General features: G+C 43.5%; 2 protein-coding genes across 2 annotated transcripts; one reads left to right on the forward strand and one right to left on the reverse strand.

The window, feature by feature from the left end:
• Positions 1 to 1,149: 1,149 nt before the first annotated feature.
• ttc9c (tetratricopeptide repeat domain 9C) lies at positions 1,150 to 6,290 on the forward strand. The gene is made up of 4 exons (XM_033626688.2): positions 1,150 to 1,305; positions 3,210 to 3,567; positions 3,847 to 4,029; positions 5,705 to 6,290. The coding sequence occupies exons 1-4, from the start codon at positions 1,297 to 1,299 to the stop codon at positions 5,860 to 5,862; spliced, it is 708 nt and encodes a 235-aa protein (XP_033482579.2). The 5' UTR covers positions 1,150 to 1,296; the 3' UTR covers positions 5,863 to 6,290.
• An 80-nt stretch (positions 6,291 to 6,370) lies between these two features.
• Positions 6,371 to 27,777, reverse strand: LOC117255401 (uncharacterized). The gene is made up of 4 exons (XM_033624320.2): positions 26,498 to 27,777; positions 15,263 to 15,482; positions 12,556 to 12,798; positions 6,371 to 12,337 (listed from the first exon to the last, which is right to left on the reverse strand). Exons 1-4 carry the CDS (start codon positions 26,753 to 26,755, stop codon positions 9,786 to 9,788), a joined length of 3,273 nt encoding a protein of 1,090 aa, XP_033480211.2. The 5' UTR covers positions 26,756 to 27,777; the 3' UTR covers positions 6,371 to 9,785.
• Between the last annotated feature and the right edge of the window lie 211 nt (positions 27,778 to 27,988).

Raw genomic sequence — 27,988 nt, forward strand, 5'->3', positions numbered from 1 at the left:
TGTCATAAAAATTAGTCATAAAACAGACAAACTGTGCTCTGTGTGGTCCAATTCTAAAAAAAAAAAAATTCTCCTGGGGGGATTTTTTTTTTCTCCAAACACACCTTTGCTTATTGCAGCCAGAGAGTTATATTTTAACTCCATCAGTCCACATGACTTGTTTCAGAAAAGCATCAGGCTTGTTTGGATGTTCCTTTGAAAACATCTGACTCTGAATGTTATGATGAGGACACAGGAAAGGTTTTTTCTTCTGATGAGTCTTCCATGAAAGTCATATTTGTACAGGTGTTGCTGCACAATAGAACAGTGCACCACCACTCCACAGTCTGATAAATCTTTCTGCAGGTCTTTTGCAGACCTCAACTTGATCTCTACAGTCCCTGTTAACTGCCACTATTACAGACTAAGGAAACAGCTAAAGCTTTGCTATCTTCTTATAACCTTCTCCTGCATTGTGCATCAGTTATCTTAGTTTTCAGAGTGCTGTTCATCTGTTTAGGTGAGTCCAGGGCTGCTGATTGTTGGGACAAGGTTTCAGGAGTCAGAGTATTTATAAAGCTTTGCCATTTGCATCATCTGGTCTTTTCTAATGTTGATCATGAACAAGCCATAGCCCTAATAAGTGGCTGTGGCTCAGAGGTAGAGCGGGGCTCAGTGGTTTGATCCCCGGCTCCCCCAGTCCGCATGTAGAAGTATCCTTGGGCAAGACATGGGAACCCCAAAATTGCATCTCCATTAGTGTGTGAGAACTTGTGAAAAGCTTACTGAATAGCAGATGGCACCCAGTGTGTGAATGGGTTAATGTGATACAGTGAGTCCTTTGAGTGGTCAAAAGACTAGACAGACGCTATATAAGAGCAGTTTATTTACCATTTATTAAGGTCTGAGACTGGTAAAAGTTGTCTGAGAGCTCAAATGTCTTGGGGTGCCAAACTTTTGCATGGTGCCCTTTTATTTTTTCCACTCTAGAATATATATATATATATATATATTTTTTTTTTTAAATAAAAACATTAATCTTGCATTAAATGTTAAAAAAAAGACTGTTTCCCCTTTAACTTCATGTCTTTTGGAGATCAGTTCATCATCCTCTGCTCACCAAACTGCCGCTGTGTTGTGTTGGTGTAATTCCTGGTTCGGCCTTGTGGTGGCAGTAGCGCTGCATGAAGTTGAAGTTTTGACCTCTTCTAAAGAAAACAAGGAGGTGTCCGTACAGCACTGTAGTACAGCAGCAGCAGCAGCAGAATGGCTGTCAACCATGAGAAGAAGTAGCTGCCCTGTGATTATCTTCCACTGATGGATCAGGTGAGCATTTCATCCATCACACTGTAACATACAACACCGTTAAAATGTGTAGACATACTAAATTAAACAGTATGAGCCTTAGCTACTGTGTGAGCAGGTGAAGTTAGCATGGTAACTTTGCTAGCTCGGTTAGCTGTAACGTTAGCTACAAACCGTTAAACCTCTGCTTTAACGCTAAGTAACGGTCGTTAAAGTCCGTTAAATAAACGTTACAAATGAGTTCTGCGTACTGTCACAGCCTGACTCTGCTCTGGACTCCAACATGGCGACGGAAGATAACTTTTCACCGTCTGCAGTTGGTGGTACTGAATTCCTCTTACATTGCAATTTTGATATTAATAGGATACCTGTAAAACTATCTACCATAAACAAGTATTATTATACTGGTTGATTAATTATAAACACAAATTTTCTCCACATACATGTTTATGTAAGATGGTGGATGCATCACAGACAAAAAAAAATGTACCAGTAGTCATCTTAGGAGACTTTGCCAGATGTCCACGATTCCCCCTGCCAAGATATTTTGGTACTCTAGACTTGTAAATATTAAATGGAAGTCAGTCTGGACCTTTGACAAGAAATATTGTGTCACCAACAAAATCAGAGAGGTCTCATCTAAAATTATACATCTGATTTATCCTGAAAATCAGATTTAGAGATGATATCGATAGGAAATATGTGTTTCGTAGTTATGAATTGAAACTATTTGCCATTTATTTTATGAATGCCTATGTATACAATTATTCTGGATAGATCTTAAAGATTTTTTTACGATGTTGACTGGTTCAATCACTTATTTAATAGTAATAATAATAATCTTTATTTATATAGTACCTTTCATACAAGAGGGCAATGAGGGCATTATAAGCACTGAAAATAGAATGAACATCAAACAGAACTGGTACATAAAATCCTAGAATTGTAAAACTATAAATCATAAAATAAAGTATGTTTTTAAAGTTGCAGCAGCGTGAAGCGTAAAAGGAAAGAGTTTCAGACCTGTATCGGGAAGTTCAGAGCTAGTTAAATGCCAAAGTGAACAGATAAGTTTTTAGATTTCTTTTAAAAACATTTAGCAAGCTGGCCGCCCAAATATCTATAGGTAGTGTGTTCCATATCTTTGGGGGTGTAATCGACAAAGGCTGCATCCCTGATCTTCTTCCGGCTGTTGCTGGGAACCTCCAATAAACCAGCAGCAGATGATCGCAGAGTTTTTGGAGGCAAATAGTGAACAAGGGAGTTAGCAATAGCTCTGTCCCAGCCCATGTAGGACTTTGTATACAAGGTAGAGGAGCTTAAAATCAATTCTAAATGTAACAGGAAACCAGTGCAGAGCAGCTCAGACTGGCCTGGTGTGCTCTCTCCTCTTGGTTCTGGTTAATAGCTGAGCTGCAGAGTTTTGAACGAGCTGAGGTCTCTCTGTGGTGTTTTTTAGGAGGCCAGTAAAAAGTGCGTTACAGAAGTCGAGTCGGCTTGAAATAAAGGCATGAATCAATTTCACGGCATCTTCTTCATTTAGAAATGGTCGTACCTTAACTATGATTCTGAAGTGGAAAAATGATGTTTTCGTCACCTTGTTAATGTGGGACTTGAAGCTTAGATCAGAATCAAGAATCACATCAAGACATATATTAGTCTCCATTTTTTAACACTATCTTTCTGAGTAAGATTCAGAGTCCTGAGCCCACTGACATTACACAAGTGATGTTTCTGGAGTGATTTTAAATTTTGGTGACATTCTTATGTAACACAATTTGCAGTGCTGTACGATATATGGACATGGCCTTGATCATTTTTGCTGACATCAGTGAGTCGATAACGTAATTATCGTGACAGGCCCAGTGTACATTTAACAAGGTCACTTAAACCTTGTATTTTTGTGTACTTATTAATTTCAACAGCTAACTAGCTCCACTGCAGACATGGAGGCTGGAGGAGGAGATGACAGTATGGACGTGCAGGGGGCAGCGGCAGCACCACAGCCGAGCTTTTCTGGATGCCGATGGACTCCTGCAAAGCCGGTGTGGACTTTACTGGAGGAAGCAGCCCAGCTGAAAACAGAAGGAAATGCCTTCTACAGAGTGAAGAACATTCGCTCAGCCATCGGGCGATACCACCGAGCTCTGCTGGTCCTCAGAGGCCTCGACTCTGATGTGATGAAGCCAGTGAAAGGGTTTGGACCTGAGAGACCTGCTCTCACACCTGAACAGGAGGCTGTACTGAGAAACACACAAGTGGACTGCTACAACAACTTAGCTGGTAGATAAAAAAATCACAAATATGCAAAGTCATGCAAGATTAATATATCTGTTGAATCTACTACCTAAACTATTTTGAGTATCAGTAAAGTAGTTTCATGCTAGTTTAATCATTTCAATAAGAAAATGCCCAACCAACCACTACTTCTACAATTCAGTGACGCTCCAAAGAGGTGACTTTCCTCAAGAGAGAGCTTTTTCATTTATTGGTTTATGAGGGTAACTGACAGCTGGGTAAAGTACGTACAGTCATATATATGCACAAATATATCTCTTTCAGCCTGTTTGCTGCAGAGACAGAGTGTTGACTATTCTCGTGTGCGGGACTACAGCCTGCGGGTGCTGCAGTGGCGACCAGGTGATGTCAAAGCACTGTACAGGGCAGGAGTAGCTACTCTGGAGATGGGAGATGCAGAGACTGCCAAACAGTACCTTGCTGAGGCCTGCAGAGAGCAGCCCAATGGTAAGAGAAGCACACAGGGGTCATCCACAGAAAGCTTAGTCTATCATCTGTTATGCTGTGCTTTCATAGATCATTTTAGATGGATATTGAAATCAAATGTGTACTTCGTTCCTGTTGGTTCTTATTTGTGAAACTTCCCTTTCTTTGTACAATGCTTACTGTACACTAGAAGACTTTTGAAAGACTTAAGTCTGACACCCTCTCACATCTTAAGACATTGTGAGTTTTTAGTCACACACTATAAGGTTTTGGAGAGACTTGGGATCTTGCAGAGTCACTACTTGCGAGACTACACCTAGTTTCCTTTTGAGATTATTTCCCACCCTGCTCGTGGTGGAAAATATCACACCAAACTCCCTTTTAGAAATATGACATATTAACAATTCTCTGTGTGTCTGCAAGAACATACAGCTATGGAAAACAGTGTCAAAGGTGACATGTGTCAACAGTATTCTTGTTAATTTGGCATCAATATAATCCATAAACTTAAACTGTATTTCTGTAGAAACTTTGCATTTTGGACTTTGATACCTCAACTTGCACCCAGGGTAGGTGCGGCATATCTAAGTAAAATAAGTGCTGGTTGGTGAATTAGATAAACACCAAATTAATCACCAACTCTTGCTCACTCCACAAGTTTGTCCTCCTTTTTCACAGTACAAGAGAACCAAGACCTGTTCATGTTGTTGCTCCTCCCCTGATTTGCCTCAAGGTTTGCTGCTTCCTGTTTGGTGCTGGAGAGAGCACAGCTGTTGGTCGTTGACAGAGTTCCTTTCTCACTGGCCAGAAAACCCACTAACACCTGGCTGTCGTGTGTAATGGGAAAGATTACAGTCAGCATTCACTCCTAGGCAGATTACTGCAGTAGTAACAGGTATTTATCAGCTGTAGCTCTGATTGGCAGCAAAGGAAATACGACACCAAGGTGGAGGCGCAAATTTTCAGTCTTTTTCCATGATGCAATGATTTGTTGCCACAAATTCCATCCATTTCAGTCCAAGCAATGCTCAAACATGAATGAGTGAGAAAGAGAGGAAATAACCACTGTTAACATCTTCACTGGCCTCCATGCTGCTTTCTACTGTTTACCAACCTGTTTCCAGTGCATTCATGGCTCTGAACATGACACACAAGTAAAAAAAGAAACATAGCATACTTGTGTACTGGCAGTGGGACAGGAGTCTATCGTCTGTTTTAAGAGGGTTTTCTACGTTTAAAAACATGCATATACCCGCTAATATTGGTGGGAAAAAGAGTGTAAGTAACATGCAGGAAAGGCAGTCTTATTGGCATCATTAAGGCTGAGTCAGAGGGCGCCCCAAAGACACAACTGTAAATGCATCCTGTGTCTAAGGTCTTTAAGATAAAATATTTGATGCTCTGTAAAAAGACCAGATTGCAATCTGTGTTTCTATTTCATTGACTGATTTACCCATTACTTCATTACTTTCTGTTCATTTTTAAAAGACCAACAGTGTGACTTTTTGTTTGCACTATGCTGATTTTCACTCAAGGACATTTGGCTCTTTCACAGAGTTGCTGGATAAATCCATACGTGTAATGTCTCTAGGATAATTCAGCAGCTTCTCTCCTAGCCCTCTCCATATTTGAACACCTGTGGGATAAAGGAAAGTATGACTTTCCAAAATTAAACTTCCTCATTTTTCTGTCTCAGATGCCAACGTGAGGAAGCACCTGCAGCGAGCTGAGGAGAAACTCAGTCGGGACTTGCAGAAAGAGCGGGCCATGTACCGAGGCATGTTTTCCCTCAGCCTGAAGAGCGGCTCCGGAGAAGAGATTAACCAAACCAACAGAGCCAGTGAGGGAGTCTGAGCTCGTCGGCTCAACGTGCCAAATGAAGCCTCAAACTGACAGAGACTGTGTTCAAATCAGCTGATCACAAACCAACTGAAGAATGTTCTCACATCTTGAATCATTTTAGTTTGTCTCCTTTGGGTGTTTAGGAGGTGAGCATAGGAAGTAAGAATTGTAATTTATCCAGAATACTGGGAAGCGGTCAATAGGGTACTAAAGATATCGCTGCTGAAAATAGAACTGAGAGGACGGGAAAGTTAGTTTCCTAGCAACATGGAAGCAAAGCTGTAATTCAGTTTGGGTATCTCACAGAAATGCCTCTTAAAGCTAAAGTGACACTCTCCATGCACTACTCAAAGTTCTGGTTATGCCTTCATGATTGCAGTTGTCTGGTCTGTGAATGTTGATTTCATGAGTTTTCAAGTAAAATATTTTTTTATAAATAACTTCTGAGCTCTGATGTCTCTTTCACAAACTCATTTGATTGTCACCGATACTTTTCAGGCACACTGCACAGCACAACTTGAGTCATAGGTTCCTTTTATTAATCATAAGCCATGAGAAGCCACATTTTGTCTCAAATAACTCATCAATATTTTTTAATCATTCAATATTTATTTGAAAATCCTGAGCACAATATCAAGTTAAAGAGTATTTGCTTGGTTTTGGTCATTATCTGGCCAATGTGATTGTACTTCAGAGGCACTGTCGCCCATAAACAAAGAGGAATATCACATTCTCACAATAGCTATAATCACTGAACAAGTCACAGAGCAGCATGCAGAGGGGGGAGTGTACACATACACATTCATACTCATGGTTACAGGAGGGTTCTCCTCAGAGCCAATATCATGAGTTCATATTCAATATCTTTATATTGGGCTGTTCCTCAGCCCAGAATAGTGTTCTGTTTAGATATTAAATCCTTTAAACGGCATTCACACCATGAAAAACTCCACCGAAACCCACACTACGTTTTTTTAAAAGGTTTGTAGTTCTTTGCAGCCTCCAAAAGGAATGATTCACCCTTAAATTAAGTTGTCACCCATGTTTCCTTCACTGACATTTCTCCGTGGGTCGCGCTGCACCCTTCAGTGCTGTTGCCTGCTATTGTAGGATGCACGATAAGGTTGTTGAAGGTATCGATACGTAGAGACTATTTCAATACAACATGTTTGAAACAATACCATTTGTTGATTATTATATTTGATAGTAACAAAAGCATCAGAGCTATAAAATTAAAACAGATCTACAATCAGATTTTCAACGGAAGGCTGCACAAATGAAACAACAGGAAAGAAAAGCATCTGGTCCTCTACCTGTGGCTGTCATGGCATTTTCTCCAGCAACTACGCGAACATGTCACGTGTTAAGTTATTTTTTCTGTACCAGCACTGTGTATATTTAATTAATGTATTTTTTGCCATACTATTGAGCATCTTATTTATAATAGAATTGTATCGAAGTTTAAATTCTGTATCGTGACAACCCCCGTGTACAGTTTACAAGAAAACATTGTCAGTGAGGAATGACTTTAGGAGACAGTGAGACCAATTGGCTGCAAAGTACTGTGATTATACTGCAGAACCTGTTTGGGAGAATTCTGACATTTTGCAGTTTTTTGGGGAGGCTATAAAAAGTGTCTATGTCTTTAAAAATTTACAAAAACATTACTAAGATGAATGACGTGAGCCAAGAGCAAAATTAATAGCAGGTTTTACAGACTATGTGCCTGAGAGGAGCTTCCATCGTATTAGTAGTGGATGAAAGAACTGGCAGATATCTTATGGCCAGTATTATTAAACCAGTGTATCTGTCTGATCAATCAGAAGCTTTAAAGGAATACTTCACTTCCCCAAATGTTTATTTGTGTATCAAGTACTCACCCTGTGTTACGTTGAATACGTGAAGAAAACTTTGTCGCTATGAACAAAGAATCCAAAAAAGGAGGAAATTCTTGATGAATTAAAGTTATAGGGGTCCATGTTTAACAACCGCAAAACATATATATAAAAACATCTGTTAATAAACTCTGACACAACTCGTGGACTATAATCCAAGTCTCATTTATCTAGTCGTATGCTCAGGACCTCCAAACAATGGGTAACTTGAGTGATAGTGAAATGTATCAGTGCTCTCTTTAAAGCCAGACTCCATTGACAAAAACAGTAATTTTAAAAGAAGGAAACAAGTTTCTGGCTCCATGTGCATTTCTCTTTTATGCAGATAACATTTGGGCCCTCAGTCCTTCTCCAAAATCAGCAGTCATACTGAGGCACACTAATCTGAATAGGACACACCCTCGTCACACAGCTGAAAGTGATTAGATAATCTTGCTGCACCTTTAGTGTGAGCAAAAAACAATCGAGAGGCCTCTAAGAGGCCGTTTACAAGTTGCTGGCTATTTTCATAAACAGACATTTCACCGTCTCCGTTTTCAAAAAGATCTTCGTTTACACTTACCCGTGTATATATATATATATACACAAGAGCATGCCAAACCTGTAGGTGGCAGTTTAACAAGAAGCTCAAGCCTTCCATGTATCCATTGTCACCATAGCAACATAGGTCGCACTTTTGACACAGGCGCAAGTTCCGGCGCATACTGTGACGTGGGCTGCCTATAACTCCATTTATCTCCGTTTATCTCAGTTTACATGCAAATGCGCAACCGGAGTTTTCCAAAATCTCCACTCTGGCCGGAGTTTTTAGAAAGACTCGTTTTCAGAGGAGAAATCTCCGTTTGCGTGTAAACGAAGGGCACAAACGAAGGAAGATGTCTCCGTTTATCAAAATCACCGTGTACGTGTAAACGGCCTCTCACAAACTGCCACAAGAGCTGCTGGTCTGCTGTCGCCTTAAATGGTAGTTTAAGAAAAAAAACCACCAAAGTCACAAAATAACACAAACTAACTGATCGAGGCAGCAACTCCTGTGTTTAGTGAGGTAAAATCACTGTTTTTGTCAATGGAGTCTGGCTTTGTAGAGTACAGACATGTTTCACTCTCAGTTCAGTTCCCCATCAGGAAGGGCTGTCTGTTTAGAGAGTACTGAGCATACGACTGGATAAATGACACTTGGATTATACTGCACAACGTGTGTGACAGTTTATAAATAGATGTTTTGATATAAGGTGTGTTTCCATCCGCCTCTTTTTATGCGCATTTTAAATTTGCAACATGAGTGGAAAAAGTAAATATTTAAAAAATCTCACAAAAAGCTTGGACGAGGTGAAAAGTTTGTGTATCAGTAAAAGGAAAAGGCAACTAAGTGCAGTGGAAACAGACCAAGTGAATAAATGATGATGCACAGTCATGACGTACTATCATGGCATAGGCCACTGCAAGCTGTCCTTGTTATTGCTGGAGGCTTTTAACACCCTTATGTACTCAGGACAGTTACCAGAACTCTTCCAGGAGCACATAGCTGTACTATGAGCTGTTCAAAACTCTATTTTCATTGTCCAATGTGCTCTCCTTTATTATATATACAGTATATCAACTGTTTTCTTTCGTCTTAAGTTCGACTGACACTCTTCTTCTGCAGTGGTATTATGGCACCTGATCAGACAATTAGTGCCACCTTCTGCTAACCTCAACGAACCAGCTTCCAGTATTTAGTAGCGGATAGAAAAACGCAAAAATTCACATTTTGTTTTGCCGATTTTTAAAAAAAATCGGGTTAAAGTTTGATGGAAACCCATCTATAGTTGTGCTGTTGTTAAATGTTTTTGGATTCTTTATTCACTGTAGGCATGTGAAAAGAAAAGCTTCACAAATTTAGTGTAACACTGGGTGAGGAATTGATACATACATGGTCATTTGGGGGAGGAAGTATTGCTTTAAAATGATGGCACTTCCCTTTACATGAAATATAATACCAACCGTCACTGGTGTTTTGAACGTAACACATGGAAGATGCATTTACTTATTGTACAAGCTTCACTTCTTGGATGGCTTCCGTTTGAGACTCAGGGACCTCATGGAGCCAAACACTCTCCTCCCCAAGTCCCTCAGTGATCGAGAGCGCTGGAGGGGTGCCCGCGGAGGAGGAGATGGAGAGAAGGAAGGGGAGGAGAGAGGGGAGAGGGAGTGGCAGCTGCCCTCCAGGCTCTGAGAGCGAGAGAGGTTAAAGAGGCTGGCGGTGGAGGACAGGCGTTTGTCTTCCTCCTTTGCTCTCAGCAGTCTGAGGCCTTCGTCTTTGCTGAGGCCACCTTGCCCCACATCTAACGAGGAGACCCAGTGTGCCCGCCTTGTGGGCTCCTCGCCGTGGTTACGAGGCACCAGCAGGCCTTGAGACTCGCTCCTGAACAAAGCCCTTCTGGAAAGCCTGAGGCTCGTGCTTCGTCTCTCTCCGTCTTCCTTCCCTCTCTTCTTTGAGAAGATGGGGGAGTTCTCTACTTTCGGCCTCTTGTCGTTACTGCTGGTTGAAGCCTTCATCCTTCGATGCTCTCTCCTCCAGCTCCCAACACTGTTCCTCCTCCATCCGTAGCCATACTCCGCTCTGTCCATCTCCTCCCTTTCGCTTTCGGACTCTTTGCTCCAAAGGCGTCCCTCAAAGCCCCTCCAGAGCTTGTTGGAGTTCTTCTTGGGCGTGTGGGCTGCTGACCGCTCCCTCTCCTGCTCCTCAGCCCAGACGGAGCTATAGTCCTCTCTCTTGGCGTAGCTGCTAACTGTGGCTGCCCGGATCAACTTGTGGGAGGCGTGCTTTCCTCTATAAAGCCCCTCCCCCTCTGCCCTCTTCCAACCACCGCTACCCCCACTTCCTCCCCCACTCTGCCGAAGTGATCCACCCCTGTGTTGGATGCCGCCGTGCTCCAAAGGAGAGCTCCTTGTATTGGTGCGAGGCAGGGAGCACTGGAAGGGCGCATCCCGTCGGAAAACAGTAAGCGGTGTGGCACCCAGAGGAGATGGCTGGAGAGGTCGGGGAGGGGAGCGACCCCTGGCAGTTGGGCGGGAGGCAGGGGAGGAGGCTGTAGAAGAGGGTAGATCGGATGGGGAAGAGGTCTGCTGGTAGTGGCAGTGTGAGGAGTAGTGAGAAGGGGCAATATGGATGGACTGATAAGGGTGTATGGGGCTGCTGGAGTGTGAGAGAGGAGGGGTGAGGCTGGACTGAGACTGGGGTGAATGGGTGACGCTAAGAGACAGCTGTATTGGTCTCTGGGGATTCAGGTCGGTCAGTCTAGTATAGTCATGCGACTGATCTATCTGGGGTGTCAGGTGGGTTTTACTGTGACCCCTCACCTCACCTGCAGTATCTGTTTGGAAGCAGTCAATATCCAGCTCCACACCTTGTTCCATCAGTCCCACCACAACAGCCCGAGAGAGGCCAGAGAGGCGGGAGATCTCCCCCACCATGGGGGAATCTTCGCTTAGCTTGGGACTGGAGCTGGACTCTTGGATCAAGCTACTGCGCTGAGACCCAGGAGCCGATCCAGAATTTGTACCAAACGCTGACGGTCCAGTCTCAGGTGGAGCACCACTGCTCCAGTCTAATGAACGACAGAAGTTAGAGGACCCGAATCCAGGACTGGGCCCAGACGCTGAAGTGACCTCCAGGGAGCTGCGGTGGCTCAGGCTGCTTGGACATGTTGAAATGCGAGGGCGAGCCCTAAGTGCTGGGGTGGGTGTAGTGGTGGAGAGTGATGTAGCAGAAGCAGTGGAAGCTGAAGTGAAGTCGCTCCTCAGAGCTCCACAGCTGCCATTTTTTGGATTGTCCGCCAGTCCCTGGCTAGAATTCAAACCTGGAGTCAGGTTCAAGTTGAGGTTGAGATGCAGGTTTATGTTCAAGTCCTCTCCGGTTGCTGAAGGAAGGTTACCCAGGTTGATTGAATTCCTAGTGGCTTTTTTCCCGGTGGTGCTGAGGCTGATTCTGGCAGAGTTTCCCAGCAGTGACTTACAGGGAGTGATGCTGCCCCCCGGCAGGGTGGAGGGTGTACTGCGGCTCTCAAAGGCAGAAAGGGACTGGGTGGAACCATGGCTTTTGCCAGGGGTACAAAGGCCTCTGTGCCTGACTTGACCAGGGGTGGCAGCTGAAGGGAGATCGGAGATGGAGGAGTTTACCCGACTGTGGTACTGGCGAGCCAGTCGAGAGATGTACTGCTCCAGCTGGGTGAGAGAAGCTTGGGCAGGGGGCTGGTGAGGGTGGAGAGGCAGAGTTGGATCAGTGTTGGATTCTTGTGGTTCATCTAGTTGGAGACCCTCAGGGCTCGGAGACGCTGATTGCTCCTGGCTCTGGGAGGTAAAGAGGGGGCTCTGGAGGGCGACAGCATGCAGGGGGCTGGGGAAGGGGTACACCTCTTTGGTCCGACGGGACACCAGGTCCGTGCAGTAGCGAGGGTCCAGCTGGGGGTTTTGAGGGAGGGTGGAGGTGGAAGTGGAGGAAGAGGGGGTGGCGTCGAGAAGCTGGAGGAGGGAAGCAATCAGGGAGTCACCAAGTCCTGAGCAGAGGTCTGTCAGGAAGCTCAGACCAGTCCCTTCAATGTCACTTTGGACTGTAAGAGACAAGAGAAGAAGAAACTTAGACAAAACATGTTTAATTATTATAGATCATCATTCCTTAAATATTTATATATTAATCTTTTTATAGCCAGAGCACTACTATGAACCATCTTCAGTTGACCTTTTTGAACCAGCTTCAGCCAACTACTGCAAATTAATAATGACACGGATGGACTAACAAGACATGGCTCTGTTGTCTGCACCGGCTCACCTGAAGCTGGTGTCTCTTCTGTTGGTTCAGCGTCTTCCTGGCTGCTCTGCAGTGCAGGCTGCTGCTGCTGCTGCTGCTGCACTGCAGCCTCTGACCACAGGATGTCAGTGTTGTCAGTCGACAGAGGAAGCTGCTCCCACAGCTTCAGAGGTCTGGCCAGTGGCGCCGATCCTCCCTGAGCAGCATCACTGGACACAGAGTAGCAGGAGTCCGACAGAGAGCTCCCGCTCACTGAATAGAAACCTTAACAAGAGTGAGGAGAAGAAGTTCAGTCTTGTGCTGACATCTAGGAAACAATATCCAACAATTAATTTGATTTGATGATGGCACCTAGAGTCATTTGCCCTGTCTGGTTGTGATGTAATACACTGCCCATTATTAATTCATATTTGGTGCTGTTGCTGCTTTGTTGGTTTTCTTCTTATTCTTTGTTGACCTGCTCACATGCTTAATTTAAATTTAAATTCTGTTTTAATTCTAAATTTAAACATCTGTAAACATCACCTTTTAGTCCAGGGTGTCAAACGTACTGCATGTGGGCCAGAACGGTCCTGGAAAAGTGTCCGATCCGGTCCACTGGATGACTTTGCACACCTAGTATTAATGCACTAGTGAAGGCTAAGAGGTGCCAGGTTTCAGGAGAAAGTTAAACAGTGAGTAAATACTTCAGGTGAAATGCTGCTTCAGAGACTATTCATCCTAACCAGAATACAGCTCTCTGAGAAAAGAATAAATATTTATTGTGGGCATATTTAAAGATATTAAACACTGTAAAATGTTGTGAATCAGCAGATGTATCAGACTTCAATCTTAAAACAATGTTGGTGAAACCCTTTTGATAAGGCACTGCCAAAATGTCAGATTTGTAAATCTTCTGTACGGGAGGGTGTGGTGATGTCAGCATTACTACACAGGAGTGGAAATGTATGCACATATGAGTAATAGACTCAATGAATGTGGAAAAACTGAGACATATTGCTGATTTATTTTCTTAAGATATCTCAGGCTGTTCCATCATCTGTCTTGTAAATGGATTAATGTTTTCAGAATGTACTTCTTTACACTAAAAGCACAGGAGACAATCAGAGGTGTTGTAATGTATAGATTATTCTGCAATGGTTTTAGAGGTCCAGCCCACTTGAGATCAAATTGGGCTGTATGTTGGCCGTGAAGTAGAATGACTTTGACATATTCTGCCTTTGATCTATTAATTTATTTTATTCCATTTCATTTTATTTCATGAGTGATGTTTTTTTTTTTTTACATGGAATAGTACAGATCTGAATATTTTGAGCTCTGTATCTGAAAATGCAAGCCACACCCTACAGCACTATAAACTGTGGTGAGCTCACAGGGGGATAATGATGGAGTGGGGTTGGTAATGGATGTTTGAGTCTAACTGGTTCAATACATAAAACCTTCTCTGTGATGCTAATTTTTCTTTTACTTTACTGTTGCACTATTGTCTTTACAAAAAACAACGGTGACAAAACACATCCAACAATATCATACATGTTGCTCACTGCTCCTTATATTCTGTGTGGTAGGTATTTCCTGGGAAGGAAATTATGTTTTATGTAGTTTGGATGTACATAAAGAGACATTGGTAGTTAAGAGGTCAGTAAAAACTAGCTCAACAAAGACTTCAGCGACAGAAACTCAAACTTCAGCACTTTAAATTCCAGGAGAAAGACGTCACAGTACAGGACTCACTGTTTGACTAACATGAAGATACAGCAGTGCAAAAACACAACAGCTGTAAACACTGACTTTAGCTCCAAAAATATCAGAAAAATCTTCACTACAAACTAAGATTGGGATATAAACCCCTCCATCCCCCTTTTTTTATATATATGTGTTTTTGTTTTTTTCAATTGTGAAGAAGAGAAGAACATGATTAAACCCTGAAGGGTGATTAAATTTTAACAACCTGTTGTCATATATACACGGGCAGCCAGAGCCGTTGGAGGTTTGGTGCCTTGGCGGTGCCCAGGAGGCAAGCTGGCGTCTCTCCAGCTACCAGTCAACACACCATGCTTGGTACTTGAGCCGGCAGCCCTCTGGTTCCCAACCCAAGTCCCTATGGACTGAGCTGCTGCTGCCCTGCTTATCTCTAAGTATCTTCTAACTTTTACTTGATAATACGTTTGTCAAAGTTTCTCATTTTACTAAGAACGTTTTGTTATTTGGGACGGGAGAGATGATGTTTGTTCTGTTTATTCAAAATGAACGAAAGGCCAATAAACATAAACAAAACAAAACACAGTGAAGAAAAAAGAATTTAAGATTTGGAAGAATAAAAAGTTGATCTAACTTCTTTAGGTCTTTAGGTTTGAGTTGAATCACTTGTTAAGTTTTCAGACAGTATAGAACAGACTAAAAGAAGGTGTGTGAGTGCGCAGCAGGGAGAGGAATGTCAGCGCTGGGTGTAGTGACACAGAAACCGCAGTCACAATGAGAGTGGATAAGAGTTTAGCAACAGGGGTTGAAAAGTTGACAGCAAGACAGAAACAAATGAGTCAGAGCCCAGTCCCAAAGCGCAGGTCAACAAAGTAACAAGAGTTCAGTTAATGTTTAATGAGAGTTCTCGTACACAAGGTGAGCTGTAGTGATACCAGAAGGTGACAAACCAGTGTGTTGGTCACTGCTCGGGTCAGTGCTGAGGACCACACACTGAACAAGAGTTTGTAGGTGTGTGTGTGTTTACCTGAACTAGGTCGGGAGTCACTGTCCAGATGGACCATACCACTGGGGTCTGGTGTTGGGGGAGACAGCAGGTCAGAGGGAGCATCCCAGGACAGAGTGGACCAGCGTGAGTTAATCCCCCTGCCAGATGAGGAGTGGACCGTCCCGTCCCCTGAATTACTGCCACAGTCCTCTGGACTGCTCTGACAGGGCAACACCGCAATGTCTGAGGGAGACGGAGCCTGAGAAAAAGAAAACATGTGACATGTTAGGACTGAGCAATACTGACAATCAAATATTACAACATCTTTCACCACAATATCTAAACACTGTGACCATGGTTACGTGTACGTACAACATGACTCAGAATCAGAATAAGATGTATTAACAAGAAGGTTTTCTCTTACAAGGAATTTCCCTTGGTGATTGGTGCGTAACAATAAACACACAATAACATATCTGGAATAAATAAAAAAAAAGGCAAAGCACTTTAACAGTCAAGAGCTTAAACACAGAATCACAATTTATGATAAGAAAAGGCTGCAGAGTTTCACATTTGAAAAGCTGAAATGAGGATTTGGGACATTTTTTGCTTTAAAATGAAATGAAAAGATTTTAATCAAACGGTTCCTGATCATTTTCTGTCTATCGATTAATCAACTAATTGCTGCAAGTAAAACAGAAGCTCTGCCGCATCAAAACTGCTTCCCCCTCTCATGTCCTGCTTTCTTCAGCGAGGACAATTATTTCTTGAACACTGAATCAGTGTTTCAACAGCTCGGCCTCGACACCCATTCTGAAGGACAGAAGAGTTGCAGAAAAGTGTGAAAAGACTAAAAATGTTACAAACAAGTTTTCTTCTAGTTTATACAACATGCAGAATATTTAATGTGGAAATTAAAGCTGGTTCTATTTATAAAACCAGACTGCAACCCCAAAACTGAATTATTTATGATATTTATACATATTTATGCAAATTAAATGAGTTGTCTTTCCACAAACAGTATTGAGGAAGCATTGTTTTCATGTGCTGGTACCTCTCACCTCTTATTGCGTATCATCTTAAGCATTATGAGGTGGATCAAGGGTGCCCTGACTATAGATACTACAGGGGTCACAAGACAAAAAAGTCAGGAACCATCGATTTAATGTTTAACAAATTATTATATTTTATGAATGTACAGTATCATGCGTTTTTTTATGTAAAATCTTAGCTGCTGTCTATAGTTGATAGATAACAGCAGTGAAAAGGAGTGAAAAGTGCAGTATTTCCCACTGAATTGTAGTGAAATAGAAAGTACCTAAAAACTGAACTTAAAGGGACAGTTCACCCCAAAATCAATAATACATACATTTTGTTCACCACATGTGGTGCTATGTATCAGTCTCAATTGTTTTGTTGAGTTGCTGAGTGTTGGAGATATCAGCTGTAGAGATGTCTGCCTTCTCTCTAATATAATGGAACTAGATGACACTTGGCTTGTGGTGCTCAAAGCACGAAAAAATGTACGTTTCAAAAACTCAACAGCAATGTCTCTTTCCAGAAATCATGACCTGCTTACTCAAGATAATCCACAGACCTTGTTGTGAGCAGTTTCATGTAGGAACTATTTTCTTTCCACCAAACTACACCCACCAAATGTATCACTGTGCAGAAGGAAGTGTGCATCTACTGCTAGCTCACCTGAGCTCAGCCGAGGAGGATGACATTTGTCAGTCCCATCACGATTTCGCAGGCTTTTTTGGGGGATTGTTGCAGCCTAAAATGCCTCATTTCATGGCAGCTTTTCTAAACCAAAAAAGTGATGCATGCTGCTATGTTTTGTTGCAATAAAATTGTGGGAACAAGTGAAAACTGAAAAGGTAGTTCTGGTATTTGGGTGTAATTCATTTAAAATTGAAGGAAACATGTTTCAGTAAGAATAAAACCACAGTGTTCTGAGTTTCTTATTAATACTACACTAATGGTACCACTATCCATGTTTATCTAATCTAACTCTGATTCTTTAAGCACATGTAATAGATTTGGACGCAACAGCCTTTGTCATGGTGATTTGTCTTGTTGTTGTTAATGTGTTTGATTCTCCGGCTGTGTTTTGAGTCAATGTTAGGAAAGTGTTCGTCAGTCGATGTTACTGTTCCACCACAACATTGCACAAAGTGCAAAACAGTTATTTTTGTTGTTAAATGACAGACGTTATGTTTCATATGTCTGCATCTTACAGTGTAGGGAGTTTGGTGACATTATGTGGGGGAGTGCTAAGACAGGTGAATCTTACAGGAAACTACGATGACTGGTCAAATTTGCAGAAAATTGTGGTGATTGGACAAAACTGCAGGGTCGCACAGAATCCAACAAGATTGGTTGAATTTGCTTTAACTGTTCTGATCGCGACATCCTGGAGGAGCTGATTAATGTTCACATCTCACGCTGTCACAAGCAAGAGCCTCTCGCCCATGAGTAGATGCACACTTCCTTCTACACAGTGATGCAGTTGGTGGGTGTAGTTCAGCAGAGAGAAAATAGTTCCTACATGAAACTGCTCACAACAAGGTCTGTGGATTATCTTGAGCAACCGGCTCATGATTTCTGAAAAGAGACATTGCTGTTGAGTGTTTTTAAATATAGAATTTGACACTTTTTTTTGTTCTATTATATTGGAGAGAAGGCAGACATCTATACAACTGTCTCCAACACTCTGCAACTCACACCAAAACTACCTAGACTGATAAATAGGACTACAGGTAAGAGGTTTTTTGATTCTCGGGTGAACTGTCCCTTTGAGTACAGTGTCTGAGTAAATGTACCAAGTTACTTTGCACCACTCTCAATAAGGCCACTGCTTCAACCACACAACTGCCTGGCACTGCAGGTCTTTGTCAGACTAGAGACATGGTTAGACCCGTGTGAAAGACATGTAGGGATTCACATCCAAGATATCATTTACCAGACACGCTCCGGTGATGTCACACCGCTTACCGGAACAGCCAGGAATGAGGCCACACACACACACACAAAGCAACAACAGCAACAACAACAATCACCCTGTCAAGAAAAGCAAAGAGCCTCCATTTCCTAGATTAGTGAGCACTTGGTGGAGTAACCCCCTCCTCCTCCAATTATCCTCCAAATCTTTTACCCCTGCAGGACAGCAGCCAAGAGGAGCCCCTGCATTAGCCTGATCGAGCCCAGACAACAGGAACACTGTGAGTGGCACTGATCAATCCTCCAGTTACTGAGGAAACAATACAGGTAGTGACTCACTGCTGGGGCGACAGGAGGGAGAGAGCGGGGGGGGGGGGGGGGGCAGAAAATAATGGGAGAAGACAGATGACGTAACAAAGAGCAGCCAGAGTGGCAGAAGGGAAGGGGGGAGGAGGAAAAGGGAAGGGGAGGAAAAGAAGTGGGAGAAGGAGTTACAGACTTTGACCTGTCTTGGGCTTATCTCCCCTCCTCCTGTGTGAGATTAGGAGCTTTAACTCACTCCTGTCCCCTGTTTTTTTTTTTTTTCATTTCCAGTGAATCTAAAATGAGTCGAAGCTGAGTGGGTGACCAATAAAAAAAAAATGAGTGAAAGGGACCAAAAAAAAGACAGAGACAGAGGAAGAGTGAGTCACTGAGTGAGTGAAGGCGGTGTAGGGAGGGTGAGGTGGGGAGGGGGGGGCTGAGTGGTTGCCGGGTGAGAGAGAAGGGCATCTTGAAGGACCCCCACCTCCCCCACACTCCCCTTGACAAATAATCCCCCCTCCCCACCCGCCCCCACCCACTTCTGTAATATCCTTCGAGCCAGCCGCCCCGTGCTCACCATAGCTACAGCTGCTCGCTCTCTAACTCTCACTCGCTTTTCCTCCCACACAGAACCACAACAGCACAACAGGCCCGGTGAAAGATTTAACTCATCCTCAGCCTGAGCACGCACACAATCCAGCGTTGTTGTGACTCTCGCTCGCATGTATGAACTATTCTCTGTTGTGCCGCACAATCCCACTCACTGCAAATTCTCCTCACTGCCATGATGGAGCTTTCTGCACTTGTAAAGGCCTCAATTTAAGTTTCGCCCCTTCTCTTCCCTTCTTTGCTATGTTTAAAACGTCTCTTGAATGTGTGCAGAAATCTCCTCCATATCATCCCCCAACAATATAATGCACTGCACATTACAGGATATAATGTTACACAGAGACTGGTGCATGATCAAATCATAGGAGGCTGACAGACATGTGGGTGGGGGTCTGCTCAGAGCTGTGTAACATGATATTCCTGCATGTGAGGGAGCAGCACAGCCCCCCTGAAACAATATGAAGCACATGTATGGGTCAGCTGGACTGTAATGCCACAGTGATCGCAGCTGCACAAAGCAACACACACCTCTTCTTTAATAAGTGCTTCACTGTGAGACAAATGGCAGCGGTTGCCACGTTGAGGCAGAATAATTTGGTCAAACAGCAGCGAGCATTTGGTGAGAAGTGCTCGCTTGTTCGACACGGTGCAGTGTTTATTGTTTCATGCATTATTAATGTGCTATTGAAATTTAAAGACAGCCCACGCTGTGCATCTTCATCTCCACCAGCCGAGCAGAGTGAGATGCGCTCCGGCTTTTTTTTTTTTTTTCTGAAACATTCAGGTGAATTTTTCAGTGCACATAAAAGTATCAGCTTTACTTTTTTTTTGTTTCGGTGAGCTTAGAAGGATCCTGAGGCAAGAAGCAAAGAGACAAAAGCTGTCTCACACCACGAGTCAGGGTAATGGCTCTCCATGTAATATGATGCTTTCCAATACTAAACCTAATTTCAAGACAGGCTGCCTTCAGTCAGAGTGCACACAGCACTGCAGACGGTTCACAGACACATACTTTGTATTATGGCTACAACACATATCTTTAACATCTGATGATTATCTCGATTGACTGATGAGTTATTTGGTCTATAAAACTGAACATAATGTCATCAAGTGCTTTTACTGTCCAACCAACATTCCAGAACCTAAAGACATTCAGTTTACTACACTGTTAAAAGGGACAGTTCACCCCAAAATCAAACCTGTAGTCATATCTATCAGTATAGATGGCTTTGGTGTGAGTTGCTGAGTGTTGGAGATATCGGCCGTAGAGATTTCTGCCTTCTCTTGAATATAATAGCATATAATGAGATGGTGCCAAAGAAATACATTTGAAAAACTCAGCAGCAAAGTCTCTTTCCTAAAATCATGACCTGGGGTCTCATTTATAAAACAATGCATAGGATCTGTACTAAAAATATATGTACGAACAAAAGCCCAAAAATATTTGACAATTCCTAGAATCAGGCTTCCACCTAAGCGTCTGCATCACCAATTTTCCATCTCCAAAATGTTTGTGAGCATGGGTCAGTCACAACTTTTGGGAAGTGGCGTACGTCTCTTTCAAGCCTCGTTTTGTACATATGCAATGTTAATAAATTGAAAAATATTATTGGATTTAATGCTCTCCACCATGAGGTTTTGCTTACAATCTCTTTCCAATAAACATATATAAAACTTTAATGTGTAAGACAGTATCAAAAATACCATACTTCAGATGGTGTCAGGTCAGATGGTCCAAAGTATTTTCCTCCTACCGAACTACACCCACCAACTGTATCACTGCGCAGAAGGAAACGTGCATCTACTCCTAGCTCACCTAGCACCACCGAGGCAGCCAACATTACAGATGTTACCGGCTCACCCTTTTTCCCCTTTATGGACAGTGGCCTTGTGGGTAACCTGTGAGGGTGTGACGTGTACTTTATAGCGTGTGTGGAGGGAAGCAGCTCTCTCTGGGTGTCACGGTGAAGACAGCAGGAGGCAAAGAGTGATGATAGTCAGCAAAATTGTCTATATAAGCTAGGGGGTACTGTTCGACCTCATGAGAAGGCAATGTTTGTTGTCTCGTGGTGAAGACTGCAATAAAGCCATTGTTGATGAACAGCACCCGAACGCTTCACCATCCTTCCTTCTGCAGAGTGGTCCAGACCGCTAGAAGCTAGTGACCAGCCAATAACGAGCCAAGGTAGTTAATGTTAATAAGCCAGAATGTTCCCAACAATGGTACGCTGTCACTGAGAGAGGTAACACAGCTCAGCTGAGGAGGACGCCATTAGGGTTAGGTAACATTCAAGTTTTTACTGGTTCTGGTACTGGTACCCTATGGTACCTTTTTTCTGTACAATACTACTACAATACTGCTGCTAAGTGGACAGAGTGGCTGCAGCGCTCCTTGACCAGCTCCCTGGCGTTGGGGTGCTTTTTCTCTCCTGTGTAAGGTTGAACCCAGCAGCTCTGCGGTGCGGCATGGCTGGCTTCCAGGCTGTGGGGCAGTACTTTCACCTCTCATCTAAACCCAGGGCTCTCACCCAAATACACTCTCAATTACCGACATTAGGCTCAGTGCAAATGTAATTCGGTTGGTACCCTTAAAAGTACCAAGTTCGGTACCCACCCCTTGACCCCATTAATGTTTACATCTCGCACTATCATGAGCACAAGCCTCTTGCCCATGAGTAGATGCACTCTTCCTTCTGCACTGTAATATGGTTGGCGGGTGTAGTTCAGTAGAAAGAAAACAGTTCCATGAAACTGCTCACAACAAGGTCTGTGGATTATCTTGAGTAACCAGATCATGATTTCTGGAAGGGGCATTGATGTTGAGTTTTTAAAATGTTTTTTTTTGACACTTTGAGCACCACAAGCTGAGTGCCATCTAGTTCCATTCTATTGGAAAGAAAGCGGACATCTCTACAGCCGATATCTTCAACACTCAGCAACTCACACCTCACACAATCTATAGCACTACAGGTAAGAGGAATAATATGTATGTCTGATGTTGTGGTGAACTGTCCCTTCAAGACAAGAAAAGGCAACTGGGTTTCAGCATTTTTGCTTTAATTTAAACAGATGCCGATTCATTTTCTATCAGTTAATCAAATTATTGCTGCAGCTCCACTGTTTATGTGAACGAACGGAAGCTCTGCAGCTGAAGGACTACTTCCCCCACTCATGTCCTGCTTTTTTCAGCGAGGACAATTTTATTTTTGAACACTGAATCAGTGTTTCAACAACTTGGCCTCGACACCCATTCTGAAGGACAGAAGAGTTGCAACAAAGTGTGAAAAGAAAACGCTACAAAAAGTTCTCCTCTAGTTTACACAACATGCAGAATATTACATTTGGAAATCAAAGCTGGATCTATTCACAAACAGACTGAAACCCCAGAGCTGAATTATTCATGATGCTAAAACATGTTCATGCAAATTAAATGTTTCCGTTCCATAAAAATATTGAAGCAGCATTTGTTTTTGAGGTGTTATTACTTCTTTCAAAAACCTGCGTGTGTAGCAGATGCCATAGCACATCACATGGTCGTAAAGATGTCATTTTGAATTGCATTTTTCCATCACAGATGACACCACACAGCCATAATCCCAACCTGCCAAATAAGGATTTGTACAGTGATAACTCCGGCCCTCTCTGTGCTATTAGAGAGAGAAAAGGTGAATCACATTTCAAGAGTTTAATTCCAAAATGGAAAAAAAAACCAAAGCTGGTGTTAAAGTAGAGCGCATTATGTTGTGAGTCATCTAATCCTCGGCTTACAGAATAGTTTTATTTTTAAAAGCGGAACAACCTGCGATTGTCAAAGCCATAAGTAATGAGTTCCAGGTGAAATGAATATAATGTGTTTTGGGATGAGACCTTCACACTAAGCATTATTTCTCCACATACATGGTGGTAAATAAACATCCACCCTCTCTTCCTTTATCTCTGCCCAGCTGCTGCACTGTCTAAATAAAGCTGGTCACTTTTACAACAACTATTTGTCTCCATTTATGCAAATGTTGTCTGTGTGTGTGTTGGCGGAGGTCGGCCCGGGCAGAGGGCAGAGAGCCAGCCTGCTCTGCTACACTGGCAGCTCCCTTCAGAGGTGAGAATGAGCAATGCTGCTCGGCCTCTCCGCAGGATCTCTCAGCACCGCGGGGGGAACTACAGAGGAGATGCTGAGAGGTGGGCGGCGAGGAAGGCGGCACATTACGATCCGCACTTCCATGCAGATGCCCTCAGATGGGACTGCCATTTCTGTCCCTGCACTGATAAAAACACATTTTATTATTAGAGTTATCCTCCTCCCTTCAGTGCAGCCTGTAAGGGATGTGATTTAATATTATTTTGTCAAATAAATACGCCATTCTGCGAAAGGTGACCTCAGCTGTGGCCTGATTTACACAGAACATGTACTAATGTGCTGCAGGCTGCTGACTAATACGGCTCATTAGTATCAGGCACACATATTCACAGTGTAACAACACTCTGTGCAAAGTGACCAGGATGGAGTGCCTGTTACTTTCTCAGAATAACAATCAAATGTTAATAACTCAGCCGAGGATTTAATATCTGAAAAGCTCCCAACACCAGCAGACGCTGAACACAACACAAACCTGTCATGTCACTGCTTGTCAGATCTGGAAATGATGTCGAGATAATCCGTGACAGACAGAATAACATGCACATCCCTGTGCTCTCTGTATAATGCAGAGAATTAGATCCATGGGAAAAAGTGAGTCAGTTGTTTTTTAATGATGTTTTAGTCTTAAAGAGGAATTTCACTGCTGGAAAGAGGATTGTGTCATAAAAAGAAGGATTGCTGTCAATTGTGCCCTATGGTTTAAAAAATGGGGGGAAAATGTCCATCACAGTTTCCCGGTGCCTAAGGGGACATTTTGACAGATTGCTCGTCTTGTCCAACTAATAGTCCAAAACTAAAACATATTCAGTTTACTTTAAGAAAAAAAAGACAGAGAAAAGCTGCAAGTCCTCAAATTAATACGTTGTAACTAGGGACCGTCTGTCAATTTTTGATGTGCGAAACTGCTGTCAATTTCATCCGTTTCTGCATTTTGCAAAATGTATTTTTCAACCTGGACCCTATCTCCAGATGTGTTTGTTTCTAAATGATCAATGAAAATGACTATTTTTGGAACTGGTCCAATATTGAGACAAACCGCTGCAGCTGGCAGCAGCGAAACGTAATCCTACAGGCAACTGTGCACTGTCAATGCATGTCCACTTAAAGTGCTTGTTTTGCCACTGACAGGCTCAGATTGTTACGTTAAGTGTCTGACAACACTGCAGAAAGGACCCTGCAGAGAAATGAAACATTTTCCTTGTGTCAAAGACTGTCTCCCGTTCAATATACTGTATGTTTCCCTGTACCTAAACCTGCACCAAACCCGATCCCTAACCCTGACCACTGAAGGGGGGCACTAAAGGAAAGTACCATTCGACAGGAGAACAGACTTCAATACACCATCTGCGTGTTTTATAATGTGTGTAACCGAGTCTTGCTCAAGGGGAAGTTTTGTCCTGACATCTTGCAGACTCCACATTGCCGAAATATTCAGCCATGACATTGAAAACCTTTTAGATAACACTAAGCTACACTGTCTGTACTCCAACCCAACTAACTCTTCCCAGCACTCCTCTCTCCAAATCTTATTAACATTTCCAACGCTGTTTTTCATGCAAAAAGCCACGTCTCTTGACATTTCAGAACCAGACTTGTCCTTGAGCAAAACTTTGTCACGATAATAAATTGACCAGTGAAAGGTGAGGAAAAATGTTTAATTTCTGATAGGTTCCTTCCTGCAGTATTGTCAGACACTTGTAATAACAATCTGAGCCTGTCAGTGGCAAAAACAAGCGCTGTAATGGACATAAATTGACAGTGCAGAGTTGATTATAGGGATTACATTCATGGATGGTTTACTGAACAGGCCTACCAGGCACAGGCCGAGGGGCCCAAAGTGTTGGGGCCTCCTGGTTTTTATCTGCAAAATCTCCCTCCAAAAACATAACAACCAAAATAAGACACAAAATCACCTCAAAGAAACACAAACCAACAAAAAGATGCATAACAACTACAAAGAAATGCCTTTCCCCCTGACATTGCAGCTTTTTTCATTGGTTTCTGACGCCACAAGTCATTGCCAACTTCGAAGTGAGACTGGGATCATATATCACTGCAACCTTAAGAGACACACACACACCCACAAAAAAAGAGGCAAAACAACCACAAAGTCTGTGTGTCTTGCTCCTGTGTAGGAAAGGTGGTGGGGCCTTTTGCATACCTGTGCCCAGGGGCCCATTGTCTCATAATCCGCCCATGGTTACACTGCAGTTTCACAGTCTCTCTCAATACTGGAACAATTTTAAAAACTGTTCTTAGTAACTTAGACACAAAAACAGGTTGAACATCACCTACATTTCCCTTTAAGCTGTCAGTCCTCCCACTGACCAGTCAACTACATTTTCAGCTCATGATTCAGTATTTTCTTGCCAATGCCAATTTTAGAACATTTAACACGTCTCCCATCTCTAACCAAAAAAATCCTGCACTCACAGTCACCTGTATCCTCTCCTTTCCAACAGATTTTTGCCTTTTGATAACTTCCCAGGCTCAAATATAGTTCATGCTCACAAACAACAGTCCAAAGCACCTACAGCCTCAGGACAGGACCTGCTCACATCCTGTCCTCCTGTATTACATGTCACATTCCCCTCACTCTCAACACAAAAAGACCTGTGTGTGCATTTCAGGACAGGGCTGGTGAATGGGTTACTTTATATGTGGGTGTGTTTGAAGATCACACATCCATAACCTTTCAGTCACACTCCATTGGAGCATTCAGGGTTTCACAGTGAAGGATCAAACCTGCACTTTTAGCTCAGGTAGACAGGCAGTGATGGAGACTACCTTCATATTGTCATCACATATTGTGATATGAATGCAAACAGTGTGCCAAAGTGACCTTTACAGCTGATGAGCTTACCGGCAAGAGCCAAAAAAAAAATCTGCAGCAGTGTGTGGTTGCTGGTTCGTGCGTTAATACCTGCACCTGAATTAGCGCCTGTGTGTATCCCACCACATCCTCCTGTCTAACCTTGAGGCAGGGCACAGAGCCAGCCAGACAGGAGCTGGTCCTGACACCCTGACCTCAATGACATTTGCTCCATGTGACGGTCACACACTGCTGCTGTGGAAAATGCTCGGGCTGCATGCTTGGATGGTCCCTGGCACCACCTCAATCAGTTGGGTGCTCAGCCCTCGGCACAGCCATGCGCCGCCAGGCAGTGATAAAATCTGCCCACTGAGCCGCAGAGGGACTGGCTTGTTGGCAGATCACCATCATCCCCGCATCCATATTTAATAACCTCGTCATGTAGAGCTCGGTGACAGACGCACTGACTGACCTGTTGCCTGCGGGATGTCGCAGAGCCATGCTCCGCTTCCGAGGCGGCGCTCTCCGGGGTCCCGCTCCCTTCCTCCTCTGCCGCCCGCGGCTCCTCAGCGGCTCGGTCCTCTAGAGCGGCGTCCACCATCTCCAGGTGTTTGCACCTGAGCAGCTCCAGCTCCATCACCCCGGCGAGGGTCGCTTTGAGGCGCTCTCCGATGCGGACGCGCTCGGTGCCCGACCACAGCGAGTTCACGCAGCCGCGGCGGCCGGCCATCCTCGTCGGGGTGCCGGGCAGGCGGAACCGGGGCGCACTGCTGACCACCGCTCAGTCTCTGCGCAACGGGTGAGAGGAACGAGCAGGCTTAAGGTGCAGCTCCAGGTAGAGCAACACAGGTCCGGCGGAGCGACAGCAGCATAGTACCCGCTTGAATTAACGCGATAAAGAAAATATAATCACCATCTCTAACGTGCCATGCAGCCACAGCTTCAGGCGGCCCTGCGCACTGGCACTGAATTAATGAGTCCACCGGCACACCGAGGAAACATCAACCAGCCATGTCTCCATTTCCTGTTGACTCGATCCTTTTTCTCTCTTAAATGTCACTTATGAGCTTCCCGGTCCGGTGGAGTTACCATGGTGCTGTGCTCCTGTACGCTGCGTCCCCAATGAGACAATGCAACAGACAGACGGAGGGTGATAACGTTACATGTGGGAGCAGGCAGCGGAGAGGAGGAGCCGCTGCACCAGCGCTGCGCACCCATTGGACGGGGAAGTTTTTCGAATAGACGCATGGAAAAATCCCCCAGACTGTCCAACTTCACTGTGCAGGATGCCAGAAGACAGACACACATTCCTACAGTGTTCCCATGGAGATAGTGAGGTCAAAAGGTGACCTCATCATGATCTGTGGTGTCATCTTGAACAGGAAACTAGTATAAAATGCAAAACTTCAACCTTTGAGAAGGGGATTCACCATTTTCAGGACATTTTGTCACAGTAGGAAAGAAAACAGGTGTAAAAATGATGGTTTTGCGCATGAATATTGTCAGTGTTATCAGTAACACCTGTACTTGTCCTGCTATAACAGGTTAAAATGGCTGCTCCGAAAAAGGCCAGTTGCAGCACAAACAAGGTGCCAAATGTAGTTTTATTAGATTAGAAAGACTTTATTGTCCATCTCAGGGGTAATTTGTCTTTGGCTTCTCTCAAACACAGCAACAATACATAAAAAAACACTTTTAAAAAAGTACAAATATACAGTATAGAAGGTGCAATAGTGCAAATAGGCAGGTAGCAGCAACATCGTCCTGAGACCTGAACCTTTGTTTGGTGTGTATTTTTAATTCTTCTTAGCTTTTTGGGATCAGTAGGACCCCATCTGTTCTCAAGAATACATTTCTCATCAGTATGTGCCACGCATGGCCTGATTCAGTTCAAGGTGGTACACAGACTTCATCTCACTAAAGTCAAAATCTCACAGATGTACCCCTCAGCTGATGACTCTTG

This window comes from Epinephelus lanceolatus, chromosome 7 (genome assembly GCF_041903045.1).
Source record: "Epinephelus lanceolatus isolate andai-2023 chromosome 7, ASM4190304v1, whole genome shotgun sequence".
Lineage (NCBI taxonomy): Eukaryota > Metazoa > Chordata > Actinopteri > Perciformes > Serranidae > Epinephelus > Epinephelus lanceolatus.